Consider the following 18,825-nt stretch of genomic DNA (forward strand, 5'->3'; position numbering starts at 1 on the left):
TGTGCATATGTCGATTCATCCATTCATTTCATAGATCGCTGTCACCTGAAGGAAACATATTTTTTTAATTGCCTTTAACATAATTGTATCCCTTTGCATTGAGGTGATCTGGAAAGTGTATGAATTGAAATGATGATAGAAGAGAGACTGCAGCAGCAGTGGTAGCGGAGTGCCAGCTCTTGAAAGCCTACACCGGTGAGAAAGCAGGGCCTCCTGCACTGTGGCTACCCGAGTGATTGTACATAAGTCCTATTTTCCGGCCTCACAGACAAACCACACATCTTATACTCAATGAAGCCCTGAAACATCTTTCAAACCTGCACTCTAGCTCTCTTTATGCCTCGTTCACGGCCTCTTTCTCTTCCCAACACTTTGTCTTTCTTTAATTCTGTCGTCCACTATCAGGAACAATAAATGCCCGTTTTTTTCCATCTACTTCTTTGCCCCTCTTGATTTATTTTTCCGTTGAGTAGAATGATTTCAAGGGCCAGTATTTTTTGCTGCCCTCTTCAGACACAGGGTGACGTCTTTGCGGCGGGCAGTCGGTGGCGATCAGTCTCCAAGGGTCACAGTGGAGTCGGCTCTCCGTCCTGTCGGCCAGAAAAATGTAATTACTTGTATAGAGATTCATGATATTTTTAGAGAGCTGGAACTAGTTGATTAATCAATTTGTTGAGAGAAAAATTATGGGAAACTTTTTTTGGTAATTGTTTAATTATTCAAGAAGCAAAAAAAAGACTCATTCTCTCGTTCCAGCTTCTCAAATGTGAACATTTGTGGCTTTTCTTTGTATTATGTGATGATACCAGAATACTTCAGAATGTTTTAGGGTTTTGGACTTCTGGCCCAGCAAACAAAAAAAGACATTTGAAACGTTTTGTTTTACATTTTATACACTAAACAAATGATTGAGAAAACAATCTGCTCATTTTGCATGTGGAAAATAAGCACTTTATTAATGCGTAAATGTGGCTTTCACATCTAATATTTGATTTTTCTGAGACCAAAAGTGAAACCGTAACAACATCCATGACAGGACTGCACCTGTCACCTTATGGTAAAGGAAATATAGGATATGTGATACATAGGATATGTAGTAGCCTACTTGGGAGAATGAAAATAAGGAAATCCCTCCTGATCCCCATAAGATTGATGTGCCTTGAGTGTAAAACCAAGGTTGCCAAATTCCCACTGGTTATCTCTCTATTCTGTATCCGCCTCTGTGTCCTATCTGTATCCCTGCGCGCTTGTTCCCATTAAGGCTAAGAGGGAGAGTTAAGGGATAGAAAAGAGAGAAGACTTCTGGATATCCCATTCTAGCTGGATACTATATTTAACTGGGGATCCGTCCAGTTCGTATCACTCGTCCCTCCCCAGGGGCTGCAGGTCTTGCCTGGTGTCTGTAGAATAGACCTGGCCCCATATCGGTGCTCATACGCCTGTTGGCTCACATCTCAGCTAGTTTTTTTTTTTTTTTTTACTGCACAAAGCTTTTATTTGCTGACACAAAGGAAATGAGACGAGGGGGGGAAAGAATGACTGCAGGCAAGACAAATAGGTAAAAAGTATGACGGCAGTAACAGTCTGGGAGGTGAATCAGTGGAAGTCGGACTTAGCTGAAGTTTTAAATTACACAATAGTTATTATGTGTTTGCATTTGCTGCTGAAGAGTTGCATGTACAGTATAAGCTGACACTTGTTCATTCATCGTGAGTTCAGGATGTATGTCAGTGGGGTCGCTCCTCAGGTTTATGCTGTTACAGCTGCACCTAAAGGGTTTACTCCATGTTGTCGTTTCCTTAGATTACGCTCCCTGCCCAGATTCTGACCTCGCACATTCATTTTTCATCTTCAGGAAGGGAGAGAGCGGAGGAAGGAGGATGGAAAAAAATAAATAAGAGAAGGGCTTGTGGCTTGTGGACTTCTTGGAGAAATTAGCGAAATGTAAGATGGTTCCAATTAACGTCGGAAAAAGTGGCTGTAGGCGGCAGAGTAAATGAAGGAATGAAATGGCTGGTTTGATTTCCATCTTCTGACCCCCCCCCTGGTTCTCTTCTTCTTTCCCCCCTTCTGTCCTATTTCTAGAAGCCTGTGTGCTTCTGTAGAGGCAGAGTTACATTCAATATATTAAATCACGACTCGGAAACACAACTGAAATGGGCCATGAAGACAGGACAGGATGAAGAAAACCAAGTAAATGCCGAAAGGACTAATTTACCCTGGATGAGAAGACTTCAAAGCATCAGTTATTGATTAGAGGAGGGGAAATTAAAGGAAAAGAGTGATGATTCTGTGAGAAGAGTGAAAAGACGGAGTGAGGGGAAAATAAGGAGAAGGTTGAAGAGATGAGTGGCTGCAGCTGGGCCTGTGTTGTTGCCTGTTGGACGAAACACAGCAAAGCAGGGACAAGAACCAGCAAACCCACTCCTTTCGTTAATATAAAATATATCATAAACACATTCATATATTTATCATTCAAAAATTGTCTTGCAATCAAAGTTTTTAACAAGTTACAATATTGTTTTTCTAGTCGAGTCTCAGCCTCTTAGCTTAGCTTAGCTTAGCATAAAGACTGGATATGGATGGTAATAGCTAGCTTAGCTCTGTACAACCATACATGGTTGTACAGTGCCACTTTTACATTTTCTTTTTTATACAGATTAAACGTTTAATGTGTTGATGAGGTTTAGAGTTGCTGGGGGATTTTGTTGGCTTTGGACGGAGCCAGGCTAGCTGTTTCCCCCTGTTTCCAGTCTTTATGCTAAGCTAAGCTACTACGACTGCTGGTTGTAGCTTCATATATAACAAACCGGTAGAAGAATGGTAGCTTACACTTGGCAAAAAAGTGAATAAGCATGCGGTATTTTAGTCAAAATGTTGAACTACTCTGTTAAAAAGGAATAGTGCACCGGCAACAAAAAAAACAAAAAGCGTCTAACCTCTAAAATCTTGCTGTGAAATGACAAATGACTTTGCACATTTCGGGAGGATCTGCCATCATACTGTACAATAAGACCGGAGGAAGTTGAGAACACAAGCACTCACTCTTCTAGCACACAAGATACATTTCTGCACCACTCGCACTCATTGTTAAACACTTACACCCCCATTAAGATGACACACGGAGAGGTGGAGAGACGGACAGAAAGAGAGATCGAGGGAGAGATTCAGAGATTGTGATGGTTCCCATATGTGCACAGAGAGACACCTGATCTTCGTCCTGGTGGGTGAATCAACATTCTCCGTGAGTGACATAAATGTGAACTCAGTCTGTTGAAAGTTCAGAGGTAAAATAGCTGAGGAAATGGAGGGATTCTGATTTGTTTTTATTGGGAGGAATATTTAATATATTGGCACGTTCCTGTGTTCATCCGTACTCTACATTTAGGTTTAATCTAGATTATCACGGCAACCAACACTTTCCTTTTTCTTTCTTCCATCTTAATAGTTTAAAGATCCGGGCTCATCACTTTCATGTCTGAAAAGTATTTTCCCACCTCTTGATGCAGACACCTGTGTTGGTAATATTGTCATATATCGTGACGTTTCCTCTATTGTGCATATGAGCCAGCCACTCAAACAGGTGTAACAGATCCTTTGCACCTCCTTTGCGGTTTTTGTCAAGTCACTCGCGCATTTCTCTTTTCTTTTCATCCTTCTTTGCGAATCCCATCTGCTTGGATCCTTTGTTCAGGCTGCTAAGAAAAACGTATAAATATATATTTTTTGTCTCGTCCTCTCCTTTTCTCCCCGTTTTTCCAAGTGTGTCGTGATCGATTTGTAGCATGTCTGATAGGTTTAGCCGTGGGGGCTCTGGGTGAATGGGATTCGAGTTTAAATTTATGACTGCAGACGAGAGATACTGTTTGGCAACATTTCTATACACACACACAAAGTCCAGATGTTGTGTCCTCTGGCTGCCCTGCGGTGTTAGTAGTAATATAGCTTTCTAACGGCTGTGTTACGCTTCCTTAAGCTGGAACGCTGTTTATTGGAAAAAGGTGAGCCGAGCGTCCCAGCACGGACCCCTTAATCCTCAAATGCACTTTTATCGCTCGAGCTGCCGAGCCCTGATGACATCTTTGTCAAACGGCTCAAAAGCTGCACGTGCCAACATATCCGGGTGACGGATGACATCATGGCGGTGTGATCTGTGGAGCATGCGTCGCTGTCCGCAGTGAGAGACGTCAGGCCGGTTTACTTGCCTTCAGGCCTGAAGCTGGTTGGCTCAGGCGGCGTAGTGGAGGCCTGAGGGATGCTGTAATGGCAAAACTAAGCCCGTCTGCTCCAGAGCCGGTTCACAGAAAGGTGATATATTTTCAGAGTTTTAGAATTTTTTTTTTATTGACTCCCTCAAGGAGCGATTTGTCTTTTTGTCCTCCCCACTTTACAGTCGGGTCTAAAGGCAGGATAACAATGTGTACATGTTGAAGCTTTTAGCTAAGCTAACGCCGGTCAGTCCATCACTCTGGTAAAGGCTGAAACACCCCACTAGCTATTGGATGGATTGCTATGAAACTTTGTACCGACATTTATGGTCCCCAGACGATGAAATGGTGATCCCCCGACTCACACCAGCAGGTTGATATTTTGAGGTGAAATGTCTGGATCTATTCCATCTATTACAACTCTTTGAGCCTACGTTGGCACCTCCACTGAGCCGGTGGACTCGCTCTATTGAAACGAATGAAGGCGCTGCGTTTTGCTTTAGTCTGAACGTGAGCTTAGTGTCGTTCAAAGGATTCTATTCATCATGTTAGATATTAACAAACACAGACCGACACTCTCATCTGGTGCTCAGCAATAGTCATGCTGGAATATGGCGGAAGAAGTGATGATGCAGCATGTAATGCTGTTTACTCTCGCATGTAACATGATGAAGACAATTGGAATCTCCTGCTTGCCAGCCAGAAATATGAATCAGACGGCTCCTAGAAGCAGTCGGAGCTCGTCTGGTTCCTAGTTTGGTCAGAGTACCAACTCTGCCTTGTCTTGCCCCTGGAAGGAAATCGGCCCGCGGTGCCGGTGATGAACAGCTCGATGGCAATGAATTACCTTCGTGTCTGTTTACACTGTGCCTGCTTTAGCCGTTCTCGTTCCCCTGCTCTTTTCTGATCTATCGCTTTTCTGGAGGTCTTCGTTTACTCTGGACCTCTCTCGTACATCTGGGTTATTTTTCAAATGACTCTCTTCCAGGGACCTAACAAGGCATGTATGAGTCCAGTTACCTGCACGGGGCATACCGGCTGACTGCGGGCTGAAAAATGATCTTGAGACACACGATTTAAATGTTTATTCAATCCAGGACTTATTATCAACTCCGTCAGTGCTCTGGTAGTGCACCTTCAGAAACGTGTCTGAGAAGCCAGGTCACTGGAGTGTTTTCTAATCCCTCCTAGTGTATGAAGCTATTTGGGAACACACCAGGAGCCAGAAAACATCTGTGTTGCATACAGATGGTGTTCGATAAAACACTGGTACGGACAGAGACGCATCATCCCTGAGAGAGGTGCAGAAGTGCACATCTGAGGATGTTTCTTTTTTTTTTTTTAAACGTGATTTAATGTCGGTGTGTGCTCTCAACATATGTAACAACACAAGTCCTCCTCATAGCTGACAACAATAAACTTGGTTTGAACCACCAGTGTGGCCTATAAGCACACATTCAACTGACAGCGTTGATGATTTATAGCTCGTTCTGCTTCACTGACCGGGACGCTTCTTCTAAAAATCCCGCCCTTATCCTCCATTTTCTTCTGTCCCTGCAACTCCAGCTGCACCCGAAGCTAGCTGACGCGTGTGTGTGTGTGTCATTTACTGTCCTCATGTATCGGAGTCAGAAGCACACTTGAGAGGAAAGAAGATTTGGGAAGAGCAAACAGCGATGAAATCCTTCGTGACCGTTTTTTAAAGAGATTCAACCAGAACCTCCGTTCCTCCCTTTCAGCAGTCGATCCTCAAACCACTTGGCCCACGGCGTGTGGCCAGAGTGACGTCAGGAAATAGAGAAGAGGAAGTGGGCTTTTTAGCTAGAATTGATAGAGCCCACATGTCTGTGTCCCTCTGTGTGCTCAAGCTGGATTTAATATGTCTGTGTTCATCCCCGTTTGTCCAACAGTTGGCTTTGGTTGTAGATTTGTCAAGTGCCCGTTGGACTGAAACTACGTCATCGGAGTCCTGTTGCCCTGTAACCCACCTCGTGTGCAGGGCTGCAACATGGCAGCTCAGGTTCTCCCCATTTGTTTTCCACAATTTGTCATCTGCAATTTGACAGTGACGCAAGAATGAGGCGAAACTCCGTTCAAAGGTTGAGAGTGTCGAGCCTTAGAAAATACGCCTCTGTCCTCCAGCCATACGCCACGCTCCTCAGGGTGAGTGTGGCCATAAAAATGACAACAGTAATTTGGGGAGACACAGTGGACCAAAGGAGCTAACGGCTCCTGTTCCATGGAAACCCCATCGCTGACCTCTATGCCTTATGGGAAAGCTCACTGTAACTCTAGAATTAGTACACAGATACCAAGGCGCTCACTCACTGACTGTGAGACTCTACAAGAAGTCAGGATGTAAATAACATGATTTTAGGGCAGTTTAAAGACCGTGTTACTTAGAAACTGCACTTTGAAGTAGTTAATTGTCCTCACGTTAACAATTACAGTAAATCTATGACTTCACAGCACATTAACTTACTGACATGGACCCTTCCACTTGCCTCTCGCTCCTCTTTTTACATGTTGTCTTTACAAACATGCACATTCTCTCCTTTCAATGCCTGCAGTTGTTTTTAGCTGTTACATTTGAAGACCACCTATCAAACCCGTAACGGCAGCGCTGTTTTGACACATGTTCCCCATGGAAACGGCATAACAAAAGTTCCAGAGCCACGAACACAGACGCAGAGTCACAGTTTGGTAATCTAAGATGTACTCGGGGGCAGAAGTCACCTTGTCTGCTACATCAACAATAACAAGCGCTCCTTTCATGGGACAAGTCCTGTTTTGTCCAACCACAGGGATCTGTCAGAGGTCTGTCTTCCCTCTGTCTCTTTTGTCTTCTTTGCGAATCATTCACTCATCACCCCCATCGTTATCTTGAACTATACTTCAAGGTTATTTTTAAAAGTATAGGTTTCATCATAGAGGCTTTGACATCAAGAAGTTAGGATCAAGCAGATGTGTTTAATTCGTCCTAGTTTGTCATCTGTTTGAAAATGTTTCATTGTTTGTCCCACAGAGTGCCAAGAGCCTTCAGAACAACAAGGACTCACGCATCCTGTGGGTCAAAGACGACTTTTTACTCACCACCGGCTTTGATATGGTGAGAAACTCTTTCTACATCTTGCATTGACCTGGAGTCCTTAATTTATAATCTGTCATAATAACATGTGTGTAAGTTCTGGGGTTTGACCATGAGAACCGACACAGACTATTTAGGAACTGAAGTTGCTGTTTGTTAAATGTAATTATGAGTTAACTACAATGATAGGGTCGTTCCTTCAATTCCAATAAAATATGAATTAATTCATATTAATACTGAAACAATGGTACAACTGTGGCTGAGTGGAGAGCAGGGCCGTATATCAATCAGAGGGTTGGCGGTTCAAACCCCGGATCCGGCGCTTGCACGTCGATGTGTTCTTGAGTAAGACACTTAACCCCAAAATTGCTCCAGTAGGTATGATAGCATCTGAATTGTAAGTCATTTTGGATAAAAGCATCAGCTAAATGACTGTAATGTACAAATGCCCTGATACCTTCTATCAACAACAACACACACTCACAATATTGATTCATGTTTTAGGAGGAATACAGAAGTTTAACAAGGTTTGCTTATTAAGCTGTTAGTGCTCTTTATTTGCACACAATATTTTCTCTCTACCATTTTAAGTGTTCAAGTCATGAAATGTGAACTTTGTTCACTATATAGTGCCATCAGAAAAAGTGAACAATGGAATGACATATGTTCACTATCATGCACACACATGCACACATTGCATGCCATGCAATATATGGCCTTGGCCTCTGAGACAGATAGACGCAGTATAAATTAGTGCAAATTACCATCATGCATTACTGCAAAATCATGATGATTCATAAGAGTAACTTCTTTCTAACTCGAGAGTTTGATTTAGTTTGACCTCATCTGTTGACATGATTGTTTGTGTTGACAGTACTTACGGTAACTCCTCATGTTGTGTGTGTAGATGCGTAGTCGGGAGGTCAGGCTTTGGGACAGCAGGAAGCTGAGCTCTTCGGTCAGCTCGATGTCACTCGGCATCTCCAGCGGGTGAGTACTGCACCCCCCCCCCCGCCATAACTGACACAGTGTTTTAGTTGCCGCTATTGAGCGATGTACGAAGGGGCCTCCGCACATTGTGGAGCTGGAGGGGCGTGCAGACCTCCCAGAGCTCTTGACACCGTCCCCTCACATTCCGGCCATTTCCTGGGTCGGAGACGCACACAGAGACTCCTATCCTCTCTCTCTGCGCCCCTCTGTCCATAATCACTGCGAAGGGTCAGGCCAGCGGTTTACACACATCATCACTTCTCCCTTCAGCTCACCGCTTGTCATTTCTGCCCGCGAGCTTCTCCAAGATCGCTCCGTTTATTTTTCCAAACACGGGCTGCGGAGGACCGGAGGAGAGCGGGAGCGTGGCCGGGCTCCAGAGATGAGAGGAATGGAAAGATGGAGGGAGGAGGGAAGAGAAGAGAGAGAGGGTGGGAGTGAGGGTCCCTCTGTTAGATTCAAATCATGCATTTTAGTGCTATTCTAGACAGTTTGGTGGGCCAAGTCATTCCAAACCGGAGCAGACCGTACTCTGCCAGGCGATTCAGCACGCTGTGGTGGATGTATGATAATGATTATTACCGTAAAAAGGCAGAAAGGTAGCTGCTCACAGCTCTCTTTGGTAAAGCTGTGACAGCACAGATTCCACATCTGTTCTTTGGCACAGATACATGAGAGTCAGTATGTGCCCATGTTTGGTTGCAGCAAGGACCAGAAAGTATGGAGATAATACAGGATATTTGATGTAAATGTATGTAAAAAGGAGTATACGGTTCATTTTCTTTAGCCCAAGACTATAGCAGGGAAGCTTCATCTTAGGAATGTGATTGTTTTTACCTTCCCTTAGGTATGTGTGTGTGTGTGTGTGTGATGGACGTGTAGGAGTTGACACAGCAGGGTCCTAAATAACACCCTCCGCTCTCCCCCCTCCCTCTGCTCGCCACTCGTCTCCGTTTCCTCCACTTCCTCCTTCATTTGAGTGAGACAGATAGTGGCCTGTCTTGAGTGCATCTTTGGAATTCATCGCATTGTTTGGTGCCAGCATACTTGTCATGGAAATGGTGGATATCCGATGCCGCTGTTGGTACATTTCTTTTCTTCCTATTACCAAAGCAAACATGCTTATTGTGATACACATCGTCATACCAGTAACAAGTCTGGGGAAAAAAAACACGAAACAGCGCATCGGGAAGTGGGTGTCTGAGAAAACCACAGACGATAGTGTTAATTAGTTAATTTTATTGCAAGGTTTTGTTTCCCTGGTGTCTGGTGGACAGAGGAATGTTGAAGTTTATTTACTGTCGGCAGTCTCCGGTCTGTGGTTGTGATGATGAAGAGAATGTGAGCATTTCTAGCTCATCTGATGACAAGCTGTTAAGCATTCCTTTCTCTTTAGTGTCCGTCCACACTTTCTTGATAGAATCCATATTAGATTCATTAGACACATTAGCTCTGAGTTTAAGAAAAAGCCATTTTTGGTTTTCATGTAATTTAACACTAGTTATTCAATGTACTGTGATTATTTTTCATTAGACATAATTGCTGGGGTGTGTGCTGCCGACCCATCTGCAGTGTGTCCTGTATTAAATCACTTCAATCATGCTATCATATGCCGGTATGTTGCGTCAGGGAGTGATCGCTCCCAAGGCCAGATGCCTGTAGACCAGCACTGATATAAAACAGGTAGGCAATTAAATGGCAGATGAGACCTTGCCCTTTACTGCCATTCTGCCTTTTCCCCTTCTTTCTCATTTAAGCTTCTTTGCTACAATGTTTCGTTCACCCTTCTCCCTCGCAACTCTCCCCCCCCGCCCTCTGTTTAAATGAAGCTGCAGCATTGACCGAGGTCCCGTCTGGGCTTTTGACCAAAGCTGCCGAGGTTCCATTCTTGTCTGCTAATCTCCACAGTGGGACACATCCAGCACACTGTCAAGAAATAAACAAGGCGTCAGGAGTTAAATTGGGGGGAAAATGTATTCACTACTACTTATTTAGTCCTGTCCATCAAACACTTTTGGAGTAGTGTGCAATCAGCAAACGCTGATAACAGAAATAGCTGGCCTTTTTGTAGGTAACGGTCAAGGTCAAAATGTTTGTTATTACTGGCTGGTAACTCAGTCTTACTGTATCTTTTCTTTAATCAAAGTTTTATAATGCCTCCTTACACTCATTCCAGCCACTATTCATCCACTATCTCACTTTACAGGGAAGTTTCATTCCGCTTTCTGCATCGGGCTGCCCTCCAGTTCCCTTTGGCCTTCAGGGTTTTTAATAGTTTGTTATCACGGTGGGTTTTCTGTGGATACTTTTGTTCAGCATTGCCTCAGTGCGTGTGTGTCTTATGTGTAATAAAGCAGCTATGAAATAGACATTACGCAATAATCAAAAGGAGACCTTGTCTCCATTTTTTTCTTTGCACTTGATAGATTGAACCGTGCCCGCTGATGAAGCTCAAAGTCAAACATCTCAAACGGGGCATTTCCTCCCTGTCATTTTAGGCCCTGAGGTGCACATAAAGATGGATTTGTTCTTTTTTTTTTTTTCCCTTGCCTGTTTTTAATTAAAAGGGCCGTGGTAAACACGGTGTGTAATCGGAGCAGCGGGCTGGCTTGTATCAGGTTAGCTCTGCTCGTCCACAACATTCAGTAGGACTGTTTTCTTTGGAGTGTCACAACATGAGGAGCCCCGGGAGCTTGAGCCAGTAATATGGGGTTGTGGGTGGAATATAATTTGGACGGAGAATAATGGAGGCAGGGGGGAATGTTTATTTTTTGGTTTGGGCTGAAATGAAGACTGAAACTTTGAGGGATGTATGGTGATGGGCCTGAGAGGGGTGCTTTTAACTGTGCCGAGCTAGCTATTAGTGCTTGCCTGTTTTCCATACAGATCTGGACATTGGAGAACAACGTGTATTTCTGTGTACCGCTCTCCCCCTCATCCTCTTCCCTTTTTATAAACCCCGAATTATAATAATGAGTTTAATTGGGCCTCTAAGCCAGCTGCAATCAGTGAACTTTACAACCGGGCACGATTGCAACCAGCTTTGCCGTGTAAATGCTCGAGACGTCAGGACAATTATCCACACTCCTCCGCTTTAGCAGCTACACACACCGATTCACCGCACTCAGCATTAACGCAGCGAAGTCTGGGGGACGTGTGCCTGTAAAATAGCTTGTAATGGTGTCATAAAGCGCTCTCCGAGGGTCAGAATTCAGCGTGACGAAACTTGAATCTCGGAGAAAGTTCTTGCCTGAACATGTCATATACTTCTCATCACGGCTGCTCTGTCTGATTAAAACAGACCGCCGGGACCCCGATGCCCACCGGTATCCACGCTGCCGATTGGAGAGGACGTGAGCCTGTCCGCCGGAGAGACAATTTCCCCCAAACCCAGTCACGGGTTACACAAAGAACTCGCCCTCTGAGGCGAGGACCGCTGACAGGCTGTGCCGTTGGCGGAGAAAGAGTTTTGCGGTAGATGCAGGGGAGCGCCCCAGGTGTGATGCACGTACTCGCACCCTCTATTGACTCTCCACAATCTATTCCTGTGTGTTTTCCTAGCAGGGTCGTGCCTGGGAGAGGGGCCCAGTCGTTGGGTGTAATTGAGCCAAACTCCCTTTAATCAGACGGATTGAGAAGAAGCCTTGTGCCCCAGAAGGGAATCGGCCTTTTTACGGAACAGCCCCCCCCCCCCCCCTCTTTTCTTCCATCCTGGCCCTGGCGCTCTAAAATCAGTCCCAGATGAAGGCTTTCCTTTGGGGATTAGGTGCAGCTGCAGCAGCGCTAACACAACCAGAACCCAAAGAAAATGCCTCAGAATGTTTCAACAATCGTTTGACCTTGCCCCTTTCTCAAAGTTCACTCCATACGAGGGAACAGATAGGAGCTTTGTTGTTCGGGGTACAGCTCTGGAAGTCATGTTTAAGGTGGAGGTAAAGGCAAACCTCAGGGTCAAGTCGATAGTTGAGCTGCTGCACCCCCTCTCCAGGATGGCCTTGGGGGTAAAGATGTGACCGCACACGCTCAGTCAAAGAAGCTAAACTCTGCGTTCTGACAGTTGAAACATGGTGTCTGGAATCTGTTAGTCATTTGGGGTTTCAGTTTGTGATTCAGTCGAGGGGGAGTTTGACCAGGAAAAGAGGACGAAAAAGGAGGAGGAGGGAGCTCTGAAATCCCCTCTTTATTTTTATATATATATACTTTTTATATATTGTCCCTCTGTGGGCTTTAACGGCCTTTTCATTGAAGCCCACGTGGCAACAGCCTTTTACTCCATAGCACCTCGTTGAAGAAGTCATCTGTTCCCCTTCCATGCCCTGCGATCAACTAACGTTAGCTAGCCTTTTATTCCTATCCTGTCAAAAATACAGCCGCTATCCTTCAGTGAATCCTTTTTTCTAAATCCATATCTGGGCGCCTATTAGACCTGTTTGTTCCCATTTGTCCCTCACTCCTCTGTTCCTCGCTGTTTTTTCTCTCTGTCCTGCACAGAGGAAATGGAATGAGGGAGCTGAGTTTTTGAAGGTGCCGGTGTCTGGGATTCTAATTAAGTTTTTTTTTTTTTTTTTTAGAGCAAAGCCTAATGGAGCCTCTCCGCGCTGGTAAAAACACATGGAAGTATGTGGAGCGTTTGGCAGGGGATATTTAATATAATTCACAGAGGGTTTTGATTTCATCCCGCAGGTATGTGCTCAGCACTCCAGGGATCAGAAGGACCCTTTTGTGTGAACTCGCCACAGAAGGAAAAATAGAAAAAATCCCCCCCCCCCCCCTCCCTCCTCCCACCTTCAGCTACCTCCTTCCTCCCCCCCCCCCCCCCCTTCTTTTCTTCCATTCACCTTTATTTTTCTTTTATGGTTTGGATTAGAATTTCATGCAGACTAAATTTGAGATGATTTGTCAAGGGAAGCTGCTCTGCATTATGTGTCAGTCGGGCACGTCTTAATGCTGTTAAGGTAATTGCAAAAATGACTGTCTGTGTTTGAGACAGTGTCAGACTTCACTTTCCATCTTTCACTAAACAGCAGCGGAGGTGCACTTGCAGCTGCAGATATAGCATATTTTCCAACATCTGGAAAAATGCCCCTTTTTTTTCCCCTTTTTTATTAATAAAAATGCACTCGCAATAACGTTTGGGATCTTTGCCCTACCAAAAGCCTACTTTAGGCCATCCCAAGTCCATTTCAGCACCGTTCTCCCCGTTCTATGGGGTAGATATCCAGGAACGGAGCATCTGATCGAGATGTGAAGAAGGCTGGGTTTGGCTAGTAGATGCAGGGCCAAAGTGGAAACAGCACAGCCCATTATTATTCACAAGAGACGGATGCAATGCTAGGAAATGAATAAACACACTGCTGTTAAGTATCGATGTGATGGGATGCTATTTCTGGAGGGGCTGCAATGGCAGGTTCAATGAGATCATACAAAAGTTTCTTCTGTGCCCCATTTGTTAAATCATTTACTTCAGTATTTCTATATCCATCTGTTTACCAAGCCTTCCTTTCCTTTCCTTGTTCATTTGATCTGCTATGTCTTACTCTCTTTCTGTTGATGCATTTTTATACACCCCCCCTCCCCCTTTTCTTCCTCCGAGACTCCTTTTCAACACATGCATGTGTTTTATAAGACTCATGATTGTCCCTTTCACGAGAGTCAGGAACCGTGGCGCGGCAGGGCTCCCGTTTTTAGATCATGCCTCGCTTCTGGACGCCAGTGGCCTCCTGGACGCCTGCCACCTCGCTCTGCTGTGGTAGAAAGAGCAATTTGAGCGAGGGGGGGGGGGGGGGGGAGTGTGTTTCCCATTAGTAGAGGGTTTCCTCTGCCCTGCAGCCTGGCCTCCGCTGCTGCCTCTGGGACTGCTGCAGATTGGCAGCATGTCATCGCACACCTCATAGCCTCACAAAGAATAATAAAGGTACAAAGGGAGTGATGGAGAGACTGCTTTATTGATGCACGCAGACAAGGAGGAGTTGATTCATATGTACAGATGCAGATAGACCCTCTAAAAATACACAGTCCAAGATGAAACCGAGTCTCCATTTGATCTAAAGTGGTTTTAAGCCTCTGATGCAATCCATACGCATTAGACACATTCTGTGTTCTGTAGGCTCTGTTGAATAAAGGCTGACTTTCAGCTCCAATTTGAAGGCGTTTACATCCAAATCAGATGAGCTGTGAGGATACTGTGGTTTTAGTGTTGGCTTTAGAATCATTGTTCTGCTGCACGATGATGTATTGTCCAATGAGCTTTGCTGCATTTGCTAACATCTTAGCAGGCTAGACGTTTCTGCATTCATCTGCTGTCAGAGGGGACTAAGGTAAAAGGCCTCTTGACAGATGAGGCTGGATTTATTGGATCTTGAGATTTATTTTTCAATCCATGTCTTCCCATCAAGCTGGTACTGTACATGTTGATCTTCGCCTCATCTGTCCACACCACTCCAGAACTCTGTAGATCTCATCCTGTATTTCTGTTAACTGTAATCAGCCCTTTGTATCCTGGAGACCTAACTTGGTATTTGCATATTGTGAAAACCCCTCTAAGGTTATCCTCTCTTGGGAGTAGTGTTTGAAATATCTACACCTACTGTACATCATCCAAAGTTTTGATTGGAAATGGTCTTTTCACCATTCCGATTCTTCTTCTGTTGTGCGTGAATCAATGATGAAGTAAAATGCACCTGCTCCAGAAACATTTGAGCAGCCAATTATCCCATTATGTTTGGTTCTTAAACACCAGAGTCATCGTTTCATTTCATATTCAGACAAAAACAAAACAAGTGTTAGTGCAAATAGTGATGCCAAAGCTAATCTCATATTATCTCCGCCAATGGCTTTTACACATCTGTGAATGATCTGTGTTGAAAAACTCATCCACATCTGGCTCAATAGCAAGTCCTCCTTTGAGTGAGCAGACTTTTCCTATCGTTTTATAGGCTCGGTGGATTGTCTGCTCATTGTATTGTCGTTTATGATCATGTTTCCATGATAGAAACCAGTGATCCTGCGCCCGTCATGGCCAGTACCGCTGTCTGAAAATGAAGAAAACAGAAGGGGAAAGTCTCCGCGATTGGCCGGTGGCAGGTGGGCCACATGTGCTCCTTACTGATGTCACTTCCCACGTGGCCCTATTTGTCTGCCCGCGCTGTGGAAACATGTCTGTGTCATTGAGGCAGGAGTAATACGCCACGCTTAGTTTAATGGGAAAAGTGCTGAAGCGGGCGGCTGCTCACCGTTGCATAACTGGTCAAATGACTGGATGCTATAATGCCTCACCGTGTTTCAATTGTGTCGACGCACCAGAGGTTGAGACGCACAGGTGGGTTTTTTGTCTTATAAGTATGTGATTATCTTCATGTGTGTGTGTGTAATGGTGCGTGGTCAACAGAGAGGAAAATAGCCGAGGAAGGACTGAACGCTGTCAGATTTCTCTTGTCTCTATGGAAATGTTATGACAACAAAAGCTGCTCTGCACCTGCACGGCCTCCCGGTTTCTCTGCCAAAGTGTGTGTGTGTGTGTGTGTGTGTGTGTGTGTGTGTGTGTGTGTGTGTGTGTGTGTGTGTGTGTGTGTGTGTGTGTGTGTGTGTGTGTGTCCGTGTGTGTCCGTGTGTGTCCGTGTGTGTCCGTGCAAGTGGCCTTAGCAGATTAAAAAAAATAAAAAATGTCATCAAAATGTAATTGGTGGGAGAGTTGAGAAGGTGATGGTGGCCAGGAAAAATAATTCTCCATTGTGCAGAGCAAGTTGGAGTGGGAGAAGTGAAGAAAAGATGGAGGACCCTCAGGGGGAACAGCAGTTGGTGTATAGTCTGTGTGCTCTTAAGGAAACCTCTGTGGACCTTTCTGCTCGAACATCAACTGAAGGTCCTCTGTTTGAAGCCGCTTAACATTATTTCAGCGAGGTCAATTAGTCAGTCTGAGGCTTTGTGCGAGGCTGCGGTGGCAGGGGAAGAGTTGGGGACAAGTGGGAGGTAGAGTCTTGTAAGAGTTGGGGAGTGTAAGCCCTCTATTGTGCCTTTGTCGTCTTTTGTCCGCTATATTCTTTTTTCCCTTCCTGCCACAAAAGATGAGGAAAGCAGACTTCATCGTGATTGTTGATTTGGAGAAACTGTTTTACGTTTAAGGCATCCTAATTACGCTACGAGACTCATTTAGCATGTTAATCTGCCATTTCAATTCATTAGCTGTTAAATTGTGGCGTCAGGGTGAAAATGGAGCTGCCAAACAGAACTACACCATGGATGATTATGAAGAGGTGGCCTGCTGTGGTGCGCCGTCTCCCATATAAAGTCGGTGGATTTTCTCACCCCGGGATCCCGTTGCAAAAGTCAACTGAAAGTGGTTCCTGTCCTGGTCTATTATCTATTGAAATGTGTGTGGGGGACACACACAGGGAGAGCTTTGTCAATTCCATTAAGTCCAACATAGGGGCACTCTTCCAATGCACTTTGTCTGTGTGTGTTGAGGAGTGCACAGGTGTTTCTCACACAGCTGCCCAATTGTGAGCTGGAGGGGCTGCATTCCTACTGGCAAGTTGGTCCGACACCCACACACACACACGCACACACACACATGTATTCTCATAGTACATGCCATGCTGTCATAGGCACGTACATGCCTGGACGGGTCTGCCATTTCTTTACCCCTTTTCAGCGCACGTAGACCATCGCCAAACAGTATTCATCGTCACTCAGCAGGATTTGACAGGCGGAGTGACGTAGGCCAAATCATCCGTGTCTGTATTTAGCCGTGCGTTCAGGCGCAGCATCGGTGATACTTTAACAAGATAGCAACACTTTAAAACAAACATTCTTATTTGATTCAGTTGCTCTTCAGTTCAGTTTAAATCACAGTGTAGTCACAATGTCTTCTGTTGAAAGAGATCTCTCTCTTATCAGCTTTATTCCTTTTTAGTTTCTATTTTCCATTTCAAACCAGGAAGTAGGGAGTGTTTTGCCGCTGAAAAACAAGACATTGTAAAGCAGATGTGCCTGCTCAGTTTGGTACCTCCATGTTTGCTGTATCCTGCTGTTTTCCCTTTCCAGTGGGTTTCTTTATAAGCCAGCTGTGTGGATTAGGTCTTGGAGTGAGAGTGAAAGAGCAACTCTTTCACAAAGCACCTTGGACAAACATGTTTGACCAAAAGACCAGCCCGGAGACAGAGGGAGGCCCTGTCGCTGGAAAATATTTAAGGGACCACTTGTTCCTCAGAGGCCGGAGGGACAAAGCTTCGGGATCTACCGGGTCTTTCACTCTGACCTGCCTGGGTGGCGTTCTAGAGGAGCAGAGCTTTCATTAGCACTCGACTGGAAAAAAACAACAACACAGGCTCGATGGACCGATGGCGAGAGAAATTCATACACACGTGCACTGGTGAGGTGGCCTGTGTTATTCTTAACTGTTCTCCACACATCCTGGCCATAATGGCGCGTCCACGGCCCACTGCTTCTGTGACGCTGTGGGGACTCACAGCTGTGAGCTGGCAGACTCCACGCTCGAGCTACGAGCTAGCTACTGTGCCAGCTAGCACACGCGTATAAACACATGTAGCGAGTTCAGTCATTTGTGTCTTCCGAACTTCAACGCCAGCCTTTTGTCAACATATGTCTTTACACTTTGAACTGACGTCTGACCTCGTCCGACCTACTGGCCCGCTGCTCTGTTCCATGCTGGTCAGAGGAAGAGGTCATGTCACAATGTTTTCTTCAGTGGTATCTGTCTTCGTCATATAACATTAGCATAACAGTGTGGAAAATGCTGCTTGTTGTGACTTTTTCTTTTACTCTTTGCTCACACACCCTGATCACGATGCCTTTTATGTCTAAAACCCTTCCTTTCCCCGGCCTGTATGCCATACTATGCCCATTCCACTATTGCTGTTATACTATTCTCTGTGTTTTGACCGTAATAAAGATGGGGGATGCAAGACGTTGAAACTGGAGTGGCACACCACTTCCTGCCAACCGCGCGCTGCAAAAACCAAGATTGCTAAAAGACACACTGTCTTTGAACAACGAACACACGCAAGCGTCTCCCAACCTGAAATCCAGGGTGATTGGAGTAGGTCCCATAAAAACAGATGGAAAGGGTGCTTGTAGAGACAGAAAGAGCGACAGAACGAAAGAAAGACGGACAGAAATGGAAAGGGGGAAGAAAAAATGTGTTGGCTTCTGGGATGGAGTTGGCACCGCATGCTCTGCTCATGACCTTCAGTGGGTTTGTTTAAATTATATCCTTTTTCAAAGGGAAAATATTTTGCGGTTGAACTGGAGAGACCCCCCCCCCCACCTCTCCCCGTTCTCTTCATCTATCTGCTGTCATGCGCTCTTTTTCAGGAGTGCTCCATCCATCTTCCAGACCCTCCTTCAGTGCCTTCATGTCTTCGCCCCTTATCTTGCATTCGATACTCATTCTTTTATGAAATTGTTTCCCCCTTTGGTCACACATAATAACTCCTGTCCTATTTCGTCCATTCATCACTTCTCCGTCCTCCATCTCAACCCTCTACTTTTATGTCTTCATATCAGCCCCCCCCCCCCCCC

At 45.1% G+C, this 18,825-nt stretch overlaps 1 protein-coding gene across 2 annotated transcripts in view; it reads left to right on the forward strand.

The window, feature by feature from the left end:
- Nucleotides 1-18,825, forward strand: part of coro7 (coronin 7) — a 94,128-nt gene that overhangs the window by 18,895 nt on the left and 56,408 nt on the right. For both annotated transcript variants that reach the window (XM_079177518.1, XM_079177519.1), the window contains exons 8-9: nucleotides 7,234-7,317; nucleotides 8,204-8,286. In XM_079177518.1, the coding sequence (XP_079033644.1) occupies nucleotides 7,234-7,317; nucleotides 8,204-8,286 (167 nt within the window). The remainder of the gene's footprint in view (nucleotides 1-7,233; nucleotides 7,318-8,203; nucleotides 8,287-18,825) is intronic.

The sequence above is a fragment of the Pholis gunnellus genome (genome assembly GCF_910591455.1).
Source record: "Pholis gunnellus genome assembly, chromosome: 17".
In the NCBI taxonomy this organism is placed as follows: Eukaryota; Metazoa; Chordata; class Actinopteri; order Perciformes; family Pholidae; genus Pholis; species Pholis gunnellus.